Genomic DNA, 23,089 nt, shown 5'->3' with positions numbered 1-23,089 from the left:
GGAAACAGTCTCCCGGACGCAATCGTGATGTCCAAATCGCTGTACGACGCACCCAAAAATAGCAGATCCCCAAATCCGAAAATTGAAGCCTCCAAAATGACTAATCAAAGATGCTCTAATGGCTCTGATACCATGTGAGATTTTGCCAAGATCAAGAGATCAATGAAAAGTACAATAGAGAGACAAAATAGATGATAGGAATAAACTGTATTCTATCAAGAGAAAATACTGATCAAGTGGATCATCGACCGATCAATCGTTCGTTACATACAATGAATATGAGCCTGCTTATATAGGCAAGGCTATATGGATATGTGAGCATACAAAATGACATGTGGCTCAATGAGAAACAAGGGTAGGTAGGAAATTTGTGTGGTAGGTAGGAGAAACAATATAATATTCCACATGAGGTGGATCACCCACCGAAGGTGGAATGTAACAAGAAGATAAGACCACAAAAGGTGGAAATTCTCCTACACACACTATCCCAATGTAGCACAAACACCCAAGTGTCTCATACCCAAACTACTATGAAATGCATTATCCTAAGTAAACTTAAGTAAGGTGTAATTGTGAGATTTTGCCAAGATCAAGAGCTCAATGAAAAGTACAAAAGAGAGACAAAATAGATGATAGGAATAAACTGTATTCTATCAAGATGAAAATACTGATCAACTGGATCATCAATCGTTACATACAATGATAATGAGCCTGCTTATATAGGCAAGGTTATATGGATATGTGAGCACACAAACATGACATGTGGCTCAATGAGAAACAAGGGTAGGTAGGAAATAGGTGTGGTAGGTAGGAGAAACAATATAACATTCCACGAGGTGGATCACCCACTGAATGTGGAATGTAACAACAAGATAAGACCACAAAAGGTGGAAATTCACTTACACACTATCCCAATGTGGCACAAACACCCAAGTGTCTCATACCCAAACTACTATGATATGCATGTACCTAAGTAAACTTAAGTAAGGTGTAATAATATCCAACATGAATAATTAATTACACCAACACCCCCCCTTAAAAGCAATTTAGGGGAATGCACCAAGATGGATCTCAGCTACGAGGCCATGTTAGGAACTCATGTACAAATGCAAATGCACGCAAACCAATGCAATGAAATCTCTCACAAAGCGGGGAAAGAGAGAAAAACCCAATGGGAAAAAACCCTCCCCCAAAAGAGAGATGAAAACTAAATACAAAGAACTCTCATAAAAGTATGTGAGGAACAAAACCCAATGTGAGGAAAAAGTCCCCCCCATATGAGAGAAGAAGAAGAGAGACTAGGTAGCCCCCCCTCAATGTAGAATCTGCACCAATGATAGAAGCTCGATGATGTATGAAGAAACTGCTCCATGAACGTCAAACAACATTCCTCCCCTTGGGAAGAAACAAAACCAAAGGTGTATCCATGAAGTCTCCCCAATCATGAAGGGAAGATGTAGGAAAAAAACTCAGGATGAATGAAGTCTCTGAAAACTGCTCAAGTGTCCCCATGTCGATGCTGAAAGATACCCCCTCCAAAGGTGGTGAACGGCTCCACACTGCTTAAAAAGGCACTCCAAGATCTAGTGGATGAATGTAGAACAATATCGAAAGACTCACATGTCTCCTCAAAGAATAAAGAGACCTCCTCCAACTGCTGTACAAAAGTATCCACAATCATGTCAACCTCTAAAGAATGATCATGTAGAGAATGCACAAGAGGGTCAGAGTGTTCCCTCGCAACAAATGAAGAAGGATCATCTTTATCAAAGAGAAGATGAATGTCATCACTAATGTCTCCCAAATCTGCAATGTAGGACTCCACAAACAACCTGCAATGTCTGTCAAGTAGTCATCCCAATGAACTGAAGCTGGAAGACAAGTAATATCCTGCTGCACTGAATCACAAGAAGGCAAAACTGTCGCACTAGCTGCATCATCAGGTGCAATAGGTGATGTGATATCAATAGGAGGAGATGAAATGCAAGGCTCAAGAACAGGGTCACATGTGAGAATCCCCAAGTTCAAGTACCCAAAGTTCTCAAAGTCTGACTCATCAACATAGGAAGAATCAACCTAATCAATAGGACCAAAATGTGAAAAGGAGTACAACGGAGATGCATGATCAACCACCCCAGTCGCAATGATAGCTCTAGTCTCCAAGTCTCTAATGATAACGGAATCAGGTGTGAACTCCACAGTTTTTCTAGTTGCCCCATGTGTGATTTGATAGATGGAAAGAAGATTGTTTGTCAAGTGGGGTACACACAACACATCATTGAAGGAGTTATCCCCAATGGCAATAGATCCTTTCCCAATCACATCCATGTATGTATGATTGCCCATCAAAATCTGTGGCATGTGGCAAGGCTCAAATGAAGAGAACATAGACTGCGAAGATGCCATATGATGAGAAGCCCCTGAATCTAGAAGCCATCTCCCTGAATCATGACTTGTAGTAGCACAAAGAGCTTGTCCCTTTCCTTTATCTGTTCCAAAAGAGTGATCCTTTCCTTTATCCTTTTCTTTGGAAGCCGAAGTAGACATTCTAGAACGTAGGTTGATTTTTTTCTTCTCAAGAAGATGCTTCAACTCATCAATATCCTTCTTGTAACAATGATGTTCATCATGCCCCGACTTCTTGCAATATGCACAAAAAAGATTGTCCTTAAATTTCCTCTTAGGTGAGGATGTAGAATCACCTTGTTGTGGAGAGGATGAGTGTGCTCCATCTTGTTGTGGTTTGGACTTAGGTTGCTTTTGGTTCTTGCCTTTTCCTTGATTGCCTTGATTCCCCTTATTAGCCACCAAAGCTTGTGACTTTGAAAATTTGAGAATCCCCATCTTGGTCAACTCAGATTGCTCAAGTATCAACATCTCCGTTAATGCATCAAAAGAGGGAGAAGTGTATGAGGAACCTTGAGCTAACCTATGGGTGTGAAAGCTAGATACAAAGGCTGCATACTCTGAAGGAAGCTTGTCCAACAAGTTATAAACCAATTGAGCATCCTTTTTGTCAATTCCACAATCCTTTAGCTTTGCTCTTAGCTCATTTGCTTTTGTGACATAATCTTGGATTGTATCAAAATCCTTGGGATCCAATGTTGTGAGTTCACTACCAAGCTCTTAGTCCTTAATCTCATCAACTTGGCCATACAATTTGTCATAAATATCCCAAGCCTCTTTAATTGTAGTACACTTATCAATGTGAAAAAGGAGGTCATCTGATACATACTTTCTAAGAGTTCCAAGTGCTATAGCATTTTTAGTGAGTCATTCAATTTGAGCATTAGGATCAGCCTTAGGATCAGGTGGTGCTGTAATAGTTCCATTTACATAATGAATGAGTCCTTTTTCCATTAGTTTACTCCATGCCTTTATCTTCCATGAAGCATAATTATGAGGAGTTAAAAGTGGAAATTTAGGAGAACCCATAGCACCAAAATGAAAAAACACAAGATAGAGAGAGGCACAATCACACAAGACACCCCCCCAAATTACTCAATCAAGAAACACCCCCCAAAAAGATGATTTGGCACTTTATACTTAGTGCGTATACAATGGGCCACTTGCAAAACAAGGCAAGGTGGACTTCTGATTTCAATCTTACAACTGCCTCAAATAGGCTATAAGAGACTCCAACAAATACTGCAAGAGATTTAAACTGAGATCCAAGCAAAATGCAAGTACCAAATAGGCCAAAAATGACCAAATACTAAAAGTACAATTTCTATTTAAAATCACTGCAAACTAATGGCAGATTATGAAAGTAGACGAAAAATTATGCACTTTAAAAAAAATGGCACCTGAAAAGGAGGTCGTATGACCCCAAACGAAGCCTCTGAAGTTGCAAAATCTGGGATTAGACAGGTACAGTCATGAAAATCGGCAAATTCTGAAAAATACGTCCATCAAAATCAGAAAATTCCTCCACCATTGCGAAGAGCACGCAGTTCTAGCTCCTTAAAAAAAAAATTGCACCAAAAAATGAGCAAGATATGGCCATTTGAAGTTGGACTGCAAAACTGAAAATGCAAATGAGAGGGGGGTAAAAAGTGCTGATGTCAGCAAATGACGGGCTTAAATTTGATGCTCGTCTGGTCGTCAAAAAACTTCACCTCCTTCCCGCATGACATCTGTACTGTACGAACATATTTTTTTGATTTTTTTTTTTTATAATAAAATTTTCCCAAAAGAATATTTGCCAACAAAATTACTGTAGGACGCCCCCAAAAAATCCAGATCCCCAAATCCAAAATTGAAGCCTCCAAAAACGCCTCTCCAATACAAATCAATGAAGCCCCAATGGCTCTGATACCATGTGGGATTTTGACAAGATCAAGAGCTCAATGAAAAGTACAAAAGAGAGACAAAATAGATGATAAGAATAAACTGTATTCTATCAAGATGAAAATACCGATCAACTGGATCATCAATCGTTACATACAATGAATATGAGCTTGCTTATATAGGCAAGGCTATATGAATATGTGAGCACACAAACATGACATGTGGCTCAATGAGAAACAAGGGTAGGTAGGAAATAGGTGTGGTAGGGGAGAAACAATATAATATTCCACATGAGGTGGATCACCCACTGAATGTGGAATGTAACAACAAGATAAGACCACAAAAGGTGGAAATTCTCCTACACACACTATCCCAATGTGGCACAAACACCCAAGTGTCTCATACCCAAACTACTATGATATGCATGTACCTAAGTAAACTTAAGTAAGGTGTAATAATATCCAACATGAATAATTAATTACACCAACAGTAATAATATCCAAGATGAATAATTAATTACACCAACACATTAGATCATTATTTCTTCCAAGAGAAGAATGTATACAAGTTGAGCGTGCAAAGGAAGATCTTCTTGCGGTAAGCAAACAAGAACATGTTGACGTGTGTGAACAAGAGAAGAGGTATGATTCTGAAGATTCAGTTTGGACATTTAGTTTGCATCATGAGGTTCATGAGTTTCCTCTTTCAGAGAGTCCTTTGAAGATTCAAAACTATGATGATAATGGACACACACTTGGTGGACCAGCCACTAGTGTTATACCTATTTGTATAGAAAGAAACATTATTGATTTCGTTTTGGTTAAACATGCATCATTCACAATGGAAGAACATTTGCTAAGATCATATGATGCATTTTGTCTTAGAGAGCTGATTATAGAGACTAAGAGATTACCTAATAGGAAGATCTTACAATTTGATAACGTTTGGTTTGTTTTGCATACTACACAATGGAGTTGGTTAGTAATGAAAAACAGATCAGCTTTAGCAGCTAGAGCAGGAGACACCTCATAGGCCAGCACTCATGGAGGAACAATCTTCCCTCAAAAAAGATACAAGAAAGAGCAATGAAGACACCTTGCAAAGGTTCTGTTTTTTTGAGTTGGGACAACAATCTTGTGACATCACATGGGCACAAATCCAAGAAGGATAGTGGTGACAAGAAGTGTAGCATGGTAGACATTCATGAGTGGATAGATAAGTATGAGGTAAAGGTTGGAAACTCAATTTGCCAGCGGTTGAAGAAGGGCAAGAATCAATTTGTGATGTTGCCTTGATGGAGTATGACGATGACATAGCTTCAAAACATGAAATGCTACAAGATAGGGCTGCCAAGTGTATTCAAGCGTACTCTAGCATTGAAGACTTCAAAGGTACTGAAAGAAAAGGTACAATCAGTCCTAAATCTCTGATCAAGGACAGCAGCACTATATCTCTTTATACTCACGAATTAGCTGCTTATACTCATGACAAAGTAAGTGCTATTGACTCTCCAATTAATGGTGTAGAAGATGCAAAGGTTAGACATAATATTTGTGATAATGCATCCTATGAGAGGACTGAATCTGTAAACTTTGGAACAGTCACATTAAATCAGTCCAAAAGAATGAAAGAGAGTTGGCTGGTGAAGGCAAGGAATGCCAAGTTGATGACTCATCAAGCCAAACTTCATCTTCAACAAGATTGTGATTCACACGACTCCACGGATGATGAGAAGCAAGAGCTCTCTAACACCCAAAATTCTGAGTTTTTAGTTGATGTCGACAATTTCATTGAGGTGTATCATGATTTTATGGGTGATATGTTTAGTGGATCAACCACTCATGATTTGACTTTGGGTATTAATGGAGACAACTACAATACAACTATGGATTTGTCAACTATTTCATATGCTTATGCAACTGTTCATTGGTTGGGTTGTGACATAATTTTCATAGATTCATGGTTGACATGTGGCTATCCTACATGGTTGTACATTGCATTTTCAGATTTGTTTGGGTCTACATCAGTTTTTGGGTTGGATTGGAGTTTGTGGAGACACGTTCACTTGATAGGTAAGGTGTATGAGATGGGTTTCTTTCTTATGCATGGGTATACAGACATCATTGACTTCACTTTAGTTGCTGGTCTGATTTATAACAGCAGCCTTGAGGTGGGAAGTCTGACAGCTCTTGAGATGAGTTTCCAGTATGTCACATGCCTTGGGACAGCAACCTGTGATAGCATCTATGAAGGCAAACTTGGAAGATACAAAATAAAGTTGTCTCATGTTGATGATCAGCCATCTCCCATCTTTACATGGTTTCATTCGTCTCGTTGTTATGCAAGAACATGTGATAAGAATTGAAGAACCACATTGCATGCAAGGTTTGACATTATGCCTTTGTTTCATAACAATATCATTCCTTGATCACACTTGGAGAGTATATTTGGTAAATTAAGAAGACATCATGGAGTATGTAGAGGACAGTATCACTTCATGTTTGAACCTTTGGGTTTTGAGTTACATCACAAGGATAGAGGGCTGTTCTACATCACAAGGATAGTTGGTTGGTTTAGAGTTCTCACAATGGTGATAGATGGTTGTTTCACACTATTGATCACAAAGACTTCAGTTTGGTCTTTTAGGACAGCAGCTGGTTGGAGGATTTGGAAAGATTGAGATCATTCTTTCTTTGTTGGAGGCTGGTATAGTGATGAGATTCCATCATCCTTTGTCATTAGAGGTACTTTCTGCATCATTTTGAGTGGGATTTCCAGCAGCATATGGTGGATTAAAATGATTGATTGTGCACTTGTAATGATAAATTTTCACATCCATGGGAGCTCATTCAGATTTAGATGGACATTTGGCATTGGTGGCATGATAATTGACATCTCTTCCTCCACTTTTTGTTGGTGTGAGAGCATGCTGATTTAGGATCCTAGCATTGGCATGTTTGGTGCCCTACTTCATTGGGATCATGATGAGTTGCTTCATAGCTTTGGGCATAATGATGTTTATATCAAAGTGGAGCAGTGGAAGCTTAAAGAAGATACACGTGAAGACATACCAAGGCCCTAGATTAATATGGGATCCAGGTATTGGATGGAACATTTGAGCTCAATGCAGATTTGATACATGTGATTGCTCGATGACAAGCAATCGTGGGCTGGGAGGACTGTAATGTCCCCTTTTCATTGAGTGATCACCTAGAGGAGATTATTAGCCTATTTTATTCCCATAGGCTAATTGGATTTATTTAAAGGAATAAATAAATTAATTAAATGTTAAATAGTCCTAAGTCCTATGAGATTATTTAAATTTAATTAATTAGCAGTTGGACATACTTTATTTTATAAAGTGACTTTATAATAATGTCAATGACAAATTATAAAGTAACTTTTGAGGGGAAAAGTAATTTAAAAGAGAAATAAAATAAGTACTACTTTCGAAAAGGAAAAATTGTGAGATTTTGCCAAGATCTAGAGGCAATGGAAAGCACAAATAAGAGAGACAAAATAGATGATAGGAATAAACTGTATTCTATCAAGATGCAAAATATGATCAACTGGATCATTACAAGATGTTGATTGATTGCCCGTACAAACAATGTAGATGAGCCTAATTATATAGCCAAGGCTATATGGATATGTGAGCACACAAACATGACATGTGGCTCAATAAGAAACAAGGGTAGTGTTGATGTGTTTTTTATGCACATGCAAACACATAATAAAATACCGAAATATCTTATCCTCTCTTGAACAAAGTTCCCGACTGCTGAAGATCTCGCTGAAGGATCAGTCGGAGTAACTCCAAGGTTTTGTTATGTAGGATCTCTACGTGTGGATAAGCTCTTTGTGGTATGATGTGATTTTGCTGGAATCGCAAGGGGACTTACACTTGATGACTAAACGTCTGATTTGCTTTGAATATTGTTGGAACACAGGATTTCACTAGCCTAGATTTTTTTGAAAAAAGGATGAGGGTGAGGAAAGGATCTATTTCTGACACTAAGAATGTAGGAGCAATGAATGATCTTTGATGAAATTCTAACTAAGTCTTGTTTTGACATCCCAGGACCATCTCCACAAGGTTAGTGCGATCTTTGGAGGAAAGCTTTATGATGTTCAGATCATCGCTACAGGCATAGACACCATCAGGTTGATGCATATCAATGAAGAAGCGACAATTGAAGTTAGGCTTAAGCTGAATGATTCCAGTTGACTACACAAGGCAAGTCTGCAATCAACAAACTGTTAGTAGTATGGATATACAAATTTCACCATCAATCAAACACATTTCTTCCACTCATCTAATAACATGAAATCAAATTTGAGAAGTATAGAGACCATGCAAATTGTTGAATCGACCCATAGATTTCACCATTTCTTCAATGAAGTTTTACAATTACAACAACATCTTGGCAACAATCTTTGCCTTCTCTTTCTATTCTACTCTAATTGCTATACTATTAACTGACTTATTCACTATTTCTAACTATTCACCTTCTAACTCCTGAATAACTATTAGCCTTTACAAATGAGGAGCCAGGGCTTATATAGTGCCCACAATACAATTCAATGGCTTAGATCAATTTGAGATCAATGGCCAAGATTTTACAATGAAACCCTAATTAGGGTTTGTTACAACAAACTCAATTCTGGCCAACGAAATAATTGCATTATTTGAACACGTCTTCTCTGGAATATTCGACCAATGGAGAACCAGGGTAGGTACATCGAAGTTTGTGCCATCTCCCATGAGTCAGGTACATTGAATCTGGACACGTTGAGGTGGACCAACCCAACTGGAGGAGTGATGACTGGGATGCCACCTTGTCCGACACTTGGTTGATGTTCAATTTGATGATGTTTAGAAGCTAACTTTAATTAACTCTTCTAAAACTATTGGCTTCTTCAACGGACCCTTGCTTTAACCTCGTTTGTCTTTGATGTGCAGGATGGATAGTGTACCTTTCCTTCAAATGCTGGATTGGAAGAGGTTGTCCTTGATGATGCTGGGCTGGAGAAGGCCATCCTTGATGATGTTGGGCTGGAGAAGGCCGTCCTTGTTGATGCCGGACTGGAGAAGGTCGCCTTTTAACTGCAAGACAAACAAAAAGATGATTAAGGACACATGATAAATTCATTTCAACATAGCATTTTCAACTTAAATCATCAACGAAAAGATATCAACATGAAACTTGCCCAAGATTTTCTCCAGGAACAGACCCTATAAGAATTTCGCTCTGGACCCTTTGGAAGGGTTAGGAGCGAAATTCCAACTTTAGCTCAAAATTCACATTTTTGAAGGTCAAACATCTTTCCAAGGCATTCCAAATAGCTTTTCTCACCCTAGTCCAGGCTTGACTTAGCACAAAATTTGGAGAAAAGGATGGTTTTAGTGTTTTTTGCTCTGGACCCTTTGGAAGGGTCAGGAGTGAATTTCTTGTTTGTAGCTCATTTTTTTCATCATTTCAACTTCAATCCACCTCACAAGGCAAGGAAACACTTTTCTTCTCTCATCCAACCCAAGTTTATCTTTGATTTTGCAAGGCAAAATAGGTGATTGAAGGATTTTCGCCTTGGACCCTTTGGAAGGGTCAGGAGCGAATTTCCTCTCCTGGCCTTAAATCATCACTTCTGGAGACAACCATCGACTTAAGGGCAATCACAAGGGCATCTTTTACCTTGGTCTAGGCATAGCTTAGCATAAATTTGAAAGGAATAGGTAGATTTTAGGATTTTCGCTCTGGACCCTTTGGAAGGGTCAAGAGCGGAAATCTTGTTTTAGGGCTATTTCACCATCCTTTCAACTTCAAATCACCTCCAAGACTTAGAACACCTTGTCTTACTCCTCTCCAGGTCATAAAAACCAAAATCTTGACTTGATTTGCAAGGAAAAAGGGTGATCTTAAGAATTTCGCTCTGGACCCTTAGGAAGGGTCAGGAGGGAAATTCTCGTTTGGCTTCAAAATTTGCATTCTTGGCGACCAAAATTCACTCTAAGGCAATCCAAATGACTTTTCTCACCCTTGTCCAGGTTTGACTTTGCTCAAATTTTGGAAGAAAAGATGGTTTTTAGGATTTTCGCTCTGGACCCTTTGGAAGGGTCAGGAGCGAAAATCATTTTTAGGCTCAATTCCTTCATCTTTCATGGTTTCTAGCAACTTAAAGTCACTCTCAGGGGCAACTTCTCTTTGAATTTACCTTAGCCCACACTTGATCTAGCAAAAAATTGATAGCAAAGAGAGGTTTTGAGAAAATTCGCTCTGGACCCTTTGGAAGGGTCAGGAGCGAAAATCTCATTCTTGACCCAAAATCATCATTCTTTCAACTTGAAACTTCTTTGCAAGGTAGAATCTCATCCTTCATTGCCCTAGGAACAAGGTTTCATGTCCAAGAAAGGTTAAAAAGTAGGCTTATAAGGAACTTCGCTTTGGACCCTTTGGAAGGGTCAGGAGCGAAATTTCCTTTCCTGGCTAAAATCCTTCATTTTCACAACTTCCAAACACTCTCAAAGGCAAGATCATGTCTATTTCCCCTTTCAACATGCTTTGGACATCACAATTTGGTCAAATAGGGAAGGAAATGAGGTCTAGGAGGATTTTCGCTTTGGACCCTTTGGAAGGGTCAGGAGCAAAAATCATGATTTGGGCTTGATTCTTCCTTTTTCCAACTCAAAATCACCTCAAGAGGTAACTAAACATCATCCTTCACCCAAGGGATAAGGTCTTAAGCCAAAACAAGGTCAAAAGAATAGGCTTGCAAGGAATTTCGCTCTGGACCCTTTGGAAGGGTCAGGAGCGAAATTCACCTTCTTGGCTAGAATCCTTCATTTTTTCAAAGCTTCCAAACATTTCTAACGTCCAAATATGTCTACTCTTCCTTTCAAAATGCCTTGCAAATCAAAATTTGGTCAAATAAGGCCAGAAATGAGTCTTAGGTTGATTTTCGCTCTGGACCCTTTGGAAGGGTCAGGAGCGAAAATCTTGATTTAGGCTTTAATTGCTCATTTTTCAAACTTCAATCTTCTCCTGGAGGCAAATATAGATTGTTTTCCACTTGAGGAACCAGGTTTTAAGCCCATTCAAGGTAGCAAATGAGAATTATAGTGAATTTCGCTCTGGACTCTTTGGAAGGGTCAGGAGCGAAATTCCTAATCTTGGCCAAAATCCTTCACATTTCTACGTTCCATCACCTCAAAAGGCAGAGACATGTTATTTCCTTCCCAAATTCGCCCATGGAACAAGGTTGGTATTCAAAACAAGGGAGCAAATGAGGCTTATGAAGAATTTCGCTCTGGACCCTTTGGAAGGGTCCAGAGCAAAATTCCTATTTTTGGACAAGATCCTCACTTTTCAAAACACTTCTCAAGGCAAGAACACATCAAGACTCACACACAAAGCCTAATAAACCAACACCCATCCAAAACAAGGAAGGAAAATGAGAGTTATAAGGATTTTCGCTCTGGACCCTTTGGAAGGGTCAGGAGCTAAATTCCTCTCCCAGGCTAGAATCTATCATCCCAAGGTCTAAAATCTCCTCTCCAAGGCAAAGTTGCATCAAACCTTCTCAATTATGCCTCAAAAGTCTACAAACTTGGTCAAGCTAAGGAGAAAAATAGAGGAAATAAGAATTTCGCTCTGGACCCTTTGGAAGGGTCAAGAGCGAAATTCACCTTAGGCCATGATCCTGACTTCATTGTTTTTGCATTTCTTCATTCAAACAAGTGCTTTTGCCTTCATTCAAGCCTGGAAATGCTTTAGTTGTAGGTTTTGGTCAAAGTAGAATGTCTTATGGAGAATTTCGCTCTGGACCCTTTGGAAGGTTCAGGAGCGAAATTCGCTTTGGACCCTTTGGAAGGGTCAGGAGCGAAATTTGACATTTTGGACTCTCCGTCAGGATCATTTTATGGAATATAACATTTAAGTATAAGTGATACTTTAAGTTATATTCCATATATACTTTCAGGATGTTTGAGAGTGGTTTCAGACCTCCAAGAGTTATATTGCAAAATCTAGTTTTTGGAGGATTCTTCAGTTTTCTAGACAGTCAAATTTCAGGATCAGGACATTCCAGACTTAGCCAAATTTTAGGGTGTTTGAAGATCAGGATGACATTTCAGACTTCATCACTCACCAACTCGACCTAGCTCGGACCTTCAAGAATGATATCCACTCACAAAGCAAGACATAATTAGCAACGAGAGAAAAACCAGGCCCTAAGGAAGACTCTCAAAGAAACCCTAATTCTGGGGCCCTGTGGACTCAACCTGGCTCAAGCAAAGCCTGTAATCCAACGATCCCCTCGACAACACTCATCCTGCAAAGGCTAACAGACAAAACCCTAAAAGACCTAGAAAACAAACCCTAGAAAGTAAAAAGCAAGGGTCCCCATTTGCAATGGGGCGATGTGTGAATACGTCACAACAGGTAGGTAGGAAATAAGTGTGGGTAGGTAGGAGAAAAAATATAATATTCCACATGAGGTGGAATGTAACAACAAGATAAGATCAACACCATAAAAGGTGGAAATTCTCCTATACACACTATCCCAATGTGGCACAAACACCCAAGTGTCTCATACCCCAACTACTATTAAATGCATGTACTTAAGTAAACTTAAGTAAAGTGTAATAATATCCAAGATGAATAATTATTTACACCAACACCCCCCCTTAAGTGCAACTTAGGGGAATGCACCAAAGTCTACAATGAAACTAAGCAATGCAAGATGGGTCCCGGCTACGAGGCCATGTTAGGTACCCATGTACAAATGCAAATGCAATCTCCCATAAACGGGGAAAGAGAGAAAAACCCAATGGGAAAAAAACTCCCCCCCAAAAGAGAGATGAAGAAAGCACACAATGCTCTCAATGATGAATGAGAAGAACAAAATATATCCCCCCCATAAGAGAGAAGAAAGAGACCATGAGCCCTCCCTCAATGTTGAATCTCCTGCTAAGATGGTCCAATGATGTTGACCAAAATACCTCCCCATAAGGAAGAAAGAGAGCCAATGCTGCACCAATAATGTCAAAGTGTGACAAAACCAGGGACCAAGTCGATGACGATGAATCAATTAATGCAACAAAATGAAGATCAGGCATGGAGACAACCTGCTTTGAGCATCATCTGGATACTCGTAAATGGCAAAAATACTGGTACAATCCAAGTCTTACGGGAGCCATGCACAAATGTGTACAATCTAAGTCTCAACTGGAGCCATGCACCAAGTCTCACAAGATATTCCTAATCTAAGTGTACAAGAGGATTACATCAAATAGTCAACAATGACAAGATACAAAGAGGTGTGGCACTTTATGATAGTGCGAGTACAACATTGCTCAAGAAAGAGCATACATCATGATAAAATATTCAAATTTGGAAACATGAAAATGATGCCACCAACAAAGAAGCCCTGTAGAATACTGCAGATAACGATGCCTCGGAATGAAATTTCACCAAGAGATATAAATGAACAACTGACCCCCCATAAAAAGATCATGTTGGCACTTGCAAATAATGGCAAAGTGGACTTCTGATTTCAACTTTACAACTTCTCAAAATGAGATATTAGAGACTTCAACAAATACTGCTAGTGATCTAAACTGAGATCCAAGCAAAATACAAGTACCAAATAGGCCAAAAATGACCAAATACTGAAAGTACAATATCCACTCAAAATCACTGCAAACTAATAGCATATTATGAAAGTAGACAAAAAATTATGCACTCTAAAAAAAGGACACTTGAAAAGGAGTCCATATGAGCCCAAATGAAGCCTCCAAAGTTGTAAAAATCGGGATTTCATGATTTCCGAAAAAACTGTATCCGAAAAACAGAAAACTACTGCACCATTGTACAGATCACGCAATTCTACCCCAAAACAAAACAAATTGCTCGAAAAAAGGAGTCCGGATGAGTAAGATATCACTTTTTGCAAATTGTTTGCAAAATTATAATTTTTGGAAAATTAACGCCTTAGCTTCAAACTTCAAATGCCTCTAGATTTGACCTCCGAAGTCCGATTTGGATGAAACAAAAGGAATAATTGACTTTCTTGGACCTCCTCAATCCAATGGTGACCTCAGATTTGACCCATCAAGCTTCAATAATAACCTGCAATAGAAAGCTCCAAAATACACAACACCAAATAGCATCAAATTTCTCTCAATTGACAAACCAATGACACTCTAATGGCTCTGATGCCATGTGAGACATGGACCAGCTCTAGAGGCAATGGAAAGCACAAATAAGAGAGACAAAATAGATGATAGGAATAAACTGTATTCTATCAAGATGCAAAATATGATCAACTGGATCATTACAAGATGTTGATTGATTGCCCGTACAAACAATGTAGATGAGCCTGATTATATAGGCGAGGCTATATGGATATGTGAACACACAAACATGACATGTGGCTCAATAAGAAACAAGGGTAGGTAGGAAATAGGTGTGGGTAGGTAGGAGAAACATTATAATATTCCATATGAGGTGGAATGTAACAACAAGATAAGATCAACACTATAAAAAGTGGAAATTCTCCTACACACTATCCCAATGTGGCACAAACACCCAAGTGTCTCATACCCAAACTACTATTAAATGCATGTACCTAAGTAAACTTAAGTAAAGTGTAATAATATCCAAGATGAATAATTATTTACACCAACAAAAATATTATAAAAGGAGGAAAGAACAAAGTTACCCCGAGTTTCCAGGACGGGGACGACAGGGGATGGCGGGACGCGTTTCCGGGACGGCAAATTTTTTTGCCAAATTTGGGGACGATAGGGGACGGCAAAGGGGACAGCTATATAAAATATAGGAAAAATTTAAAATATATAGGAAAATTTCAAAATTCTAAATGTTCATATGAAAACATGGATAAAGCATGCATACATACATCATATTCATATGAAAACAATAAAACATGGATATAGCATGTGTATGATACTATGAAAAGTTGAAAACATTTTAGAATGTAAATTCTGAACATACAACATTGTTAATACCCAATAGACAATATGCAATTATGCATTCATAAATCAGAATTTCAATTCATTCACATTGTGAATATGCATATCAATAGACTCGGAGGTTAAATTTTCCCTACTTCTATCGACGCAGTTTCCCCCCATATTTTTCAACGGGGGTTTGGGGGCAGCGCCCCCAAGGTGGGGTCAAGGGGCATCGCCCCTTGCGCGTTCCCTATTATTTTTCTAATAAAGGCGTTGGGTGTTATTTTTCTATTGATTCGTCGAGTTTGGCGATTTTCTAATCTCTGTGTCAAAATGCCCATTTAATTAACGTTATCTTTTAATTTTTTTAATTTTTAATAACAATTTGAATTAATAAGGGGCCTATATTAGAAAATTTAAATAAAAAATTGAAAATACAACTTTTTAAAATTTTTTAAATATTTTTTAAGGGCCTTAGAATGGGGGACGTCCCAGCCGTCCCCAGCCGTCCCCGGGACGTACCGACGTCCCCCAGAGCTAGGGCAGGCATCCCCTCGTTTCGGGGACGTCCCCTCAAAAAACAGGGCAATTTAGGGACGGGGGTTTTTTTCCAGGTCGGGGACGCGTCCCCGGGTAACTCTGGGAAAAAGTGCAATGAGGATTCATTCTTGAGTTCTTATTTTCAAAGAAACTTTTCCTTGAGAGTTTGAGAGCTTTAGCTTGTAGGTTCAGTAAACCCTAGGATGAAAACCCTAGAGGTTTTGGCTATTTGGACGGAAACCCAGATCATTCCTCTTGGTGTATTCATCTCAAGATTCACAGTTGCACAACATTGATCTGTTTTCATGGAGATTCGATAATCTATCTCGCAGATTTTCAGAGGGTTTGTTATTTTATGCATGGAGGCATTGCAGGGTATGTCTTTCTTGATGGCATTAGGCATTTTCTGATTTGTAACAGCAGCTTGTGTTTGTAAACAGCAATACATTTCTATATCAAAAGAATTCCATTGGCTTATTTAGATTCTCTATATTTCACTGATTGATTTCATTGAAAATCTATATTGTTCATCTTGCATGTTCAATCTGCATGTTTGCATGTTGCAATATTACATTACGATGAAACAAAAAATGAGTAAAAACGAAAACCCAAATAAGATTTGAAGCATTATCCAAGACCAGGATATTTCAAAACAGAATGATACTGGGCATCAATATTTCAGTTTTTTCCAATTATAAAGGATAATAGTTAGTACCAAACTCACAAGGAGAGAGTAATTTATCTAACATTTATTTTGGTAAACTTCCTGAAAGAAACAAAATACACTTTAACAGTAGGCACCAAAAATACAACTTAAGCTGATATATTTATTGTGGGCAGGATTTGTTTCTCTATCCTAGATTGTGCCCTGGGCTTATGAATTAGCATGAATTCTTCCTTTTCAATTTAATCAAATTGAATAGGCCAAATTTAAAAGTGGCTCTTCTGAGTCTTATACAGAAAATTGAATGTCTGATAATTGTAGTGCAAGAGGTGTAATTAAATGCCTACTTATTTGACAAAATGAAGTTTGACACAATGGTAAACAGGAAATATTAGAGCTTATTTATGTGATGTTCAAGGGTTATTTACATTCCAATTAAGAAAAATAAACTTAAGTTCCTAATTGTGGTCACACAGATACTTAGTCCTTAAAAAAATTTCTCTGAGATTTTTTCCATGACTTAATATCATTCTGATAGTTGCAATCCAAACCACTGGGAAAATGCTGCACTGTTGCATGTTTTAAAATGCAAGATTATGAACAATTGAAACAATTTAGGCTATTAGACTTAATATACATTTCCTCTTTTTTAAGCAAGGAAAAATGTACAATCTGGTTTCTGATTTTGCATTCTGATAGCAGATCCTTGGCGATGGAGAGCTAAGCACAAAACTGATAATAAAAGCACGAGCTTTTTCTTCTTCTGCAAAAGAGAAGTTGGAAGGTGTTGGATGTACTTTGATAACATTGCCAGGGAGGAAGAAGTGGGTCAAACCTTCAGTACTTAAAAACCTGGCCCGTGCCAATGAATACTTTGCCAAAAAGAGAGCAGCAGAATCAACTTAGCTTGGTTTGGAACTTCTTGTACATTTAGGGGATAAACTAATGATGTAGCTTTTACGAGTGCCAATAGTCAAATTTTAATAGCAACTTCCATAGGGCGATAGATATGCTTTATGCATTTTTAGTCTAGAGTGATAACTTGTTCTTCTATCTTGCCATTCTTTTTTAATTTTTTGTGGAGTTATTATTTCTAGTCATTCCAAAATCTGTAGTATTAAACTGTTGCCGTCTTAAATATGTATAATTTGCCCATTTTCTTTCAAGATGAACTATCTGAACATACATTCATATATCAAACTTCTGATGGTACAGAGGACATGTGACAGAAGTGTATAATTCATGTAACGGAAGTTCATATCAGTGGAAGATTCCATTCGAGTTTTCAGATCTGATTGTAGCTGTCCGGTATGTTGGAAAATTGGGTTCCATTATAGGTCTGCTCAAATGTTAATTGATCCCGAGATTTGGCTGCAGGCTCTCTATTTTTTCAATCCCATCAATATTATACTTTAAAGATTGAAGAGTCAGTGCATCCATGTCTAATTTGCTTGCAGAAAGAATGAAAGATAGAAAATTTGAAATTTGATTAACATCCGTGGATGACCAAAATAGTTTAATGGGATGGAAGAACAGAAAATTGGCAATTTGAAATTGATTATCTGTGATTGACCAAACTAGTTTAATGGGACTGACGAATTGAAAATTTTCAGTAATAGATAAGATAATTTTTTTCAGTAGTTTGGTGTTAAGCAACAGGATAATTTTTTTTCAGTAGTTTGGTGTTAAGCGACAGGTTTTGAATAACTTTAAGGTAAGACCAATTTTTGAACTTTTGTTTTCCCAATCTACTCTTTTAAAGTAGATGTTTACTGTTGAGTATTTACAAAACTTGATTGATCCTTGTAAATACATTTTATGGAATGGGATTTTGATTAAAGTTCTATCATTATTTTCATTTGATTGTAGACAAGTTTTGTATATTGCTAATTGTTTACAAATATTCTGCTCATATGATCATATGAGCATCAATACAAGCTATTGCGAGCATAACTAAACTATTACAAGCTCTTTTTGAGCAACCACACTAGAAACCACTTATGGAAGACCAAGAATTGCAACTTAGAAATCCACTTATTTAGAAACCTTTTCCACACCAGAAGCCAACTATGGAAGGACAAGAGTCTCAACATAGAATTCTATATTAGATTGTCTTTTTTGGGATTTGAACTTGGATCTCCACAATGAGAACTCAATGCTTTAACGAATTAAGCTCAACCCCTTGAACTTATAGACAAATTTTAACAAATTATAATATATGAAATAATTAAATCGACATTTGTCCTTGTATAATTTATTATTAAGCATGATTTATCATAATAAGTTAATATTAACAACGTTGCTTTTAATGCCTAAAATGAAATAAATAAAAAATTTCACCATGAAATCTACATCTATACATAGGCTAGAATGTCTAAGAAAATGCCCTGCATATGGGTGATCATAGACTACCTTCTTAAATTTCTATTGTTGGGCTAAGCGGATTGTCCTAATCTTTTAGGATCTTGCTCCCTAATTAAACATGAGATACAAGACTCAATTTAATTGCTCCACTTGAGGAAATGTGCAAATTCCCTTTTAAAATTTGTGGTGTTCAACTGCGAAACATTTGATTTTATGCAGCCAAGACTCAAGCCCCACACAAGGTACTTAAACTCGTGTTGTTAGCCAGTGCAATAGTTGAATTTATGTGGTGCCAAACAATGAAGATATGATCAAATGGGTTTGTACTTTAGTTATGGTCACAAAACTCTTGCATCTCAATTAGCTTACCTATATAACCCTGAACAAAATCAATGAAAATTAGGCTGCTTAAGGATTTTATGTACTATAAAATTAATTTGAGTACATTAGCCAAAATAAAATTAAGTTCATCAATCAAAATAAAATTAAATAATTAAATTCAATTGGTGTTTTTCTTGAGGCTCATTTATGAGAAAGGTAAAAATAAGATCTTATTACATTTGGAAAGACCATAATACTTACATACACTTCTTTGAACCATAACAACTTTTGTAAGAGAGCTCAACTGAACCATGATGCCTAGACTACAAAAACTAAAACTGAACCATGATGCCTAGACTACAAAAACTAAAACTGAAAACTTAATGGACCAAAGGGATAAGAAAAACTAACCTAAAAGCAAAAAGGTAATATCTAACTTGACAGCTATAAGGATCAAAAGACTAAACAAAACATTTCTTCATCCATTACTTGACAATAATATAGAATTCTCATTTGAAAAAACTATTGGAATATTATTACAAAGAAAGCCTTGACGTCATCTTCCAAAATTATTATTTGCTTCATAGGTCTCCTCTCAGCATGTTACATGTCTAGGTAGCTACACACCCCTTAAAGCATTTCAATGTCATTTTGTACCTAGCTTCCAAAACTTTGACATTTAGGTTCAACAACTTTTGTTTGTAATTTAAAGGTATTTTCAATACTATTGTAATGTTTTCTTTTGGTTTAAGATATTATTAAATAATTAAAAATATGTTTAGTTATTTAATAAATTATTCATGTAATTATCTAATATTATTCTTTTAAAAAAGTACATCATAAGGATGATAAATAAAGTAGTCTTTAATTCAAAACGTGAAAATAAAAAAATAAAAATGAAAAGCAAGAAGAAATGGAAGGTCAAAGGACATTCAAAAAGTTATAAAAGAGCATTGAGAGGATTGTTTGAGCATGTTGGGTTTATTCATTTCTTGGTTGTAACCCTATGAGGTTTTGGAGATTTGGACTTGGTTCATATCAACCTTCTTGAGGACGAAATCTTTTTTGAAGAAGACTAGCTATGGTGGTGAAAGGTTTACTTTGGTTGGTGTTTGTTGAAGATATCAGACTGCTGTTGGTATGTGGATTTCCAATCTTTTTGTACATCCTGTAACTCTGATTGGGAGGTTTCCTGTGCATCCATGCATCCAATCGTTCTGTAAGTTCTATGGCTAGGCTACGATGGGGAAGGTTGTAATGATTTATCTATTTTTATGATGATATTGATATTTAATTTTAAATCTCTATTTCAGTATGATATTATATGATTTTCAATATAATTTGTTGAATGAATAGAAATTAGTTTTCATGTAAACTGTTTGTTTAAATTACTTTGGAACATTTGGTAAAATCTGAAGCAAATATACGTAGGGGATATTTCAATGGTATCCTCCCAGTCTGTAGGGTTTCAAAAATTGAAATTCCAAAATTTGTTAAGTCGGAAGACAAATTTATAAGGATTTAAGTTGTTTCAGAAATAATAATATTTGGTTCTATTGCTTATTTGGGAAATCAAGAAAATTTTATTTTGAATATTATATGCTAGTGAAAATCTGTATATCGGCGACATGAGTTTATATTCTAAAGATGTTATTACTGATGCCACTTTTATAAAGTCGTGGACTTGGTATTAAGGTTCATATTGCACTGAAGTTCGTGGCTTCAATTATTTTCGTATGTATAGACAGTAGGGCAGATTCAAATAAAGTCTATGTTCTGAGAACATATTATATCATTTGGTGGGTTCCGATTAAGCTTAGGGTGATTTTCCTAAAGCTGGCTGCATAAGACAACAAGTGAATGAAATTCTTTGGAGGTGTATTTGTCCTTGGTAGGAAGTTACATGAGTTTTGGCGGAGATTATATTCTGGTCGATTATTTGAAATTAATATTTTCCCTTGTGTTGCTACGTGTAGGAAATTCTGGAAGATTTGTAAATAATTTTGAACTGCTACATGGATTGTGGAAATACTTGAAATGTGCACTAGAAGATAAAGAAAAAGGACAAGAGTCTTGGTGACATGGTTGCATGAGGACAAAAAGAAAAGTAGACTCCTAATGTTACTAGCTTACTTTCAATCCAACACTCAATATTATATTATAAGCCTCAAAGATATGGATATCGTAACTTTATAAGGAGTAGTGCTAGAATCTGCCTTTTGAAGAGTCCAAATTGATTTAGGACTGTTTACTAGCAGTCACTACAGTTCAAAAATAAACTTTTTGAGGGGGACGTGCATATCAGAAAAGGAAAAATTAAGATGCTGTGCTTGTAAGGACATTGGGTATTCCAAATTAAGACTCCTAATCTATTTTGGACTATGTTGAAGTTTGACGCCAACACTTGGGAAGGAAATAATATTTAATCAATTATTTGAATCTGTTGATTATACCTGTCAACCAGTTTTATAAATGACTGCAGCAACTTGGACGAGTTATTTGCCTTTGATAATTAGACACTTAACTACACCTGGTCACATACAGCATGCCAGTTAAAGTCCAATTGGTCACCGCATTCATTAATCTTTCAGCTCTGAGCATCCATGTTGTTATTATCAGGTCAGGACTGTACATTCTTTGAACTTGCTGTAGTAAATGAATATTTGTTGAATGTTATTCTGGACAACAGAAAATTAAATCTCTGTTCTGCCAGATACCAGTCTTGGATGTATGTGGAATGCTATTCTAAATTGAATATACTGTGAGGCAATATGTTTCAATACTTTAATCCAAACATTGTAAACTGATTTTCAAATGCAAACATAAACTTGAGTTTTGAAACTATTCATGCATACATTAAAAAATCATTACTACCAAACAGTTTCAGTGAATTAGTAGCACTAAGCAAACAAGCTGTTTGACAAAATTATTTTGATGGGAATAGTTGCATAAAAATTGGTTGCAAAAGGGGGTAGCCTATCATAGTGGTAGAGACTATTTGACAAATTGAAAAGTGAAAAGGTAATAAATCTGGGATAATCCATTGGGGTTCTTATGGTGAGAGAAAATTTAAAGTTTTACATATTAGAATATGTCTTCAATGTTAGCAAAGGCTCTAAGAGATGCTAGTATCAAACTCAGTATACAAACTAAATCGGAAGATGTTTTCATTACTCTAAATCAATTAGAAGGATATTTAGGCTTTGTGGGACAGTCACTTTCAATTCTATTGGAAAAAACTCTTGCTCCAACAGTGACTTTCCTAAGTCAGTCTAAATGGTTGAGCCATTCAGATTGATATAAGAATTACGATTGCAACTTGTTTGAGTGAAATCATGAGGATTTTGGCACCTCAAGTTCCATATGATGACGAAACAATGAAGGAGGCATTGCGCTTGATCATAGATAGTTATCAAGATCTTGATGATTTCAGAAATGTTCATTATTCAAGAAGAATTGCTATACTAAAAATATTTGCTGGAATTCGAATTAGCAATCTTTTAATAGATTTGGAATTACATGATTTGATTTATGATATGTTTTATCATTTCTTGGTCACAACTGTTGGTGTTGGAAATAAGCCACACCCAGACCAACAATGGACTGGTCCAAGAGGGGCCAGTAGCTCAGTGGTAGAGCACTCCAACAACGATGGAAGGGCCTAGGTTCGAGTCCTAGCTGGTCCATGTCTCAACATGGTATCAGAGCCAGGTCCAGGCTAGGAGCCCCAAGCACACGAGAGGTGTGGCTTAAGGGGGGGTGTTGGTGTTGGAAATAAGCCACGCCCAAACCGACGATGGACTGGTCCAAGAGGGGCCAGTAGCTCAGTGGTAGAGCACTCCAACAACGATGGAAGGTCCTAGGTTCAAGTCCTAGCTAGTCCATGTCTCAACAACAACCAATGGAAGACATGACAAATAAGTTATTGTAGCTATGAA

At 37.1% G+C, this 23,089-nt stretch overlaps 1 protein-coding gene and 1 non-coding gene across 2 annotated transcripts in view; both read left to right on the top strand.

Moving 5' to 3' along the window:
• LOC131069135 (large ribosomal subunit protein uL15c) overlaps positions 1–17,896 on the top strand; it is a 70,801-nt gene extending 52,905 nt beyond the window's left edge. Inside the window, exon 5 of the mRNA XM_058004474.2 lies at positions 17,169–17,896. Within this exon, the coding sequence (XP_057860457.2) occupies positions 17,169–17,372 (204 nt within the window). The 3' untranslated portion in view covers positions 17,373–17,896. The remainder of the gene's footprint in view (positions 1–17,168) is intronic.
• A 4,870-nt stretch (positions 17,897–22,766) lies between these two features.
• On the top strand, positions 22,767–22,837 carry TRNAA-AGC (transfer RNA alanine (anticodon AGC)). Its single transcript has one exon. It is a non-coding gene; the product is annotated as a tRNA-Val (tRNA).
• Positions 22,838–23,089: the final 252 nt, after the last annotated feature.

This window comes from Cryptomeria japonica, chromosome 1 (assembly GCF_030272615.1).
Source record: "Cryptomeria japonica chromosome 1, Sugi_1.0, whole genome shotgun sequence".
NCBI lineage: Eukaryota > Viridiplantae > Streptophyta > Pinopsida > Cupressales > Cupressaceae > Cryptomeria > Cryptomeria japonica.
This window is presented reverse-complemented; position numbering and strand designations above follow the sequence as displayed.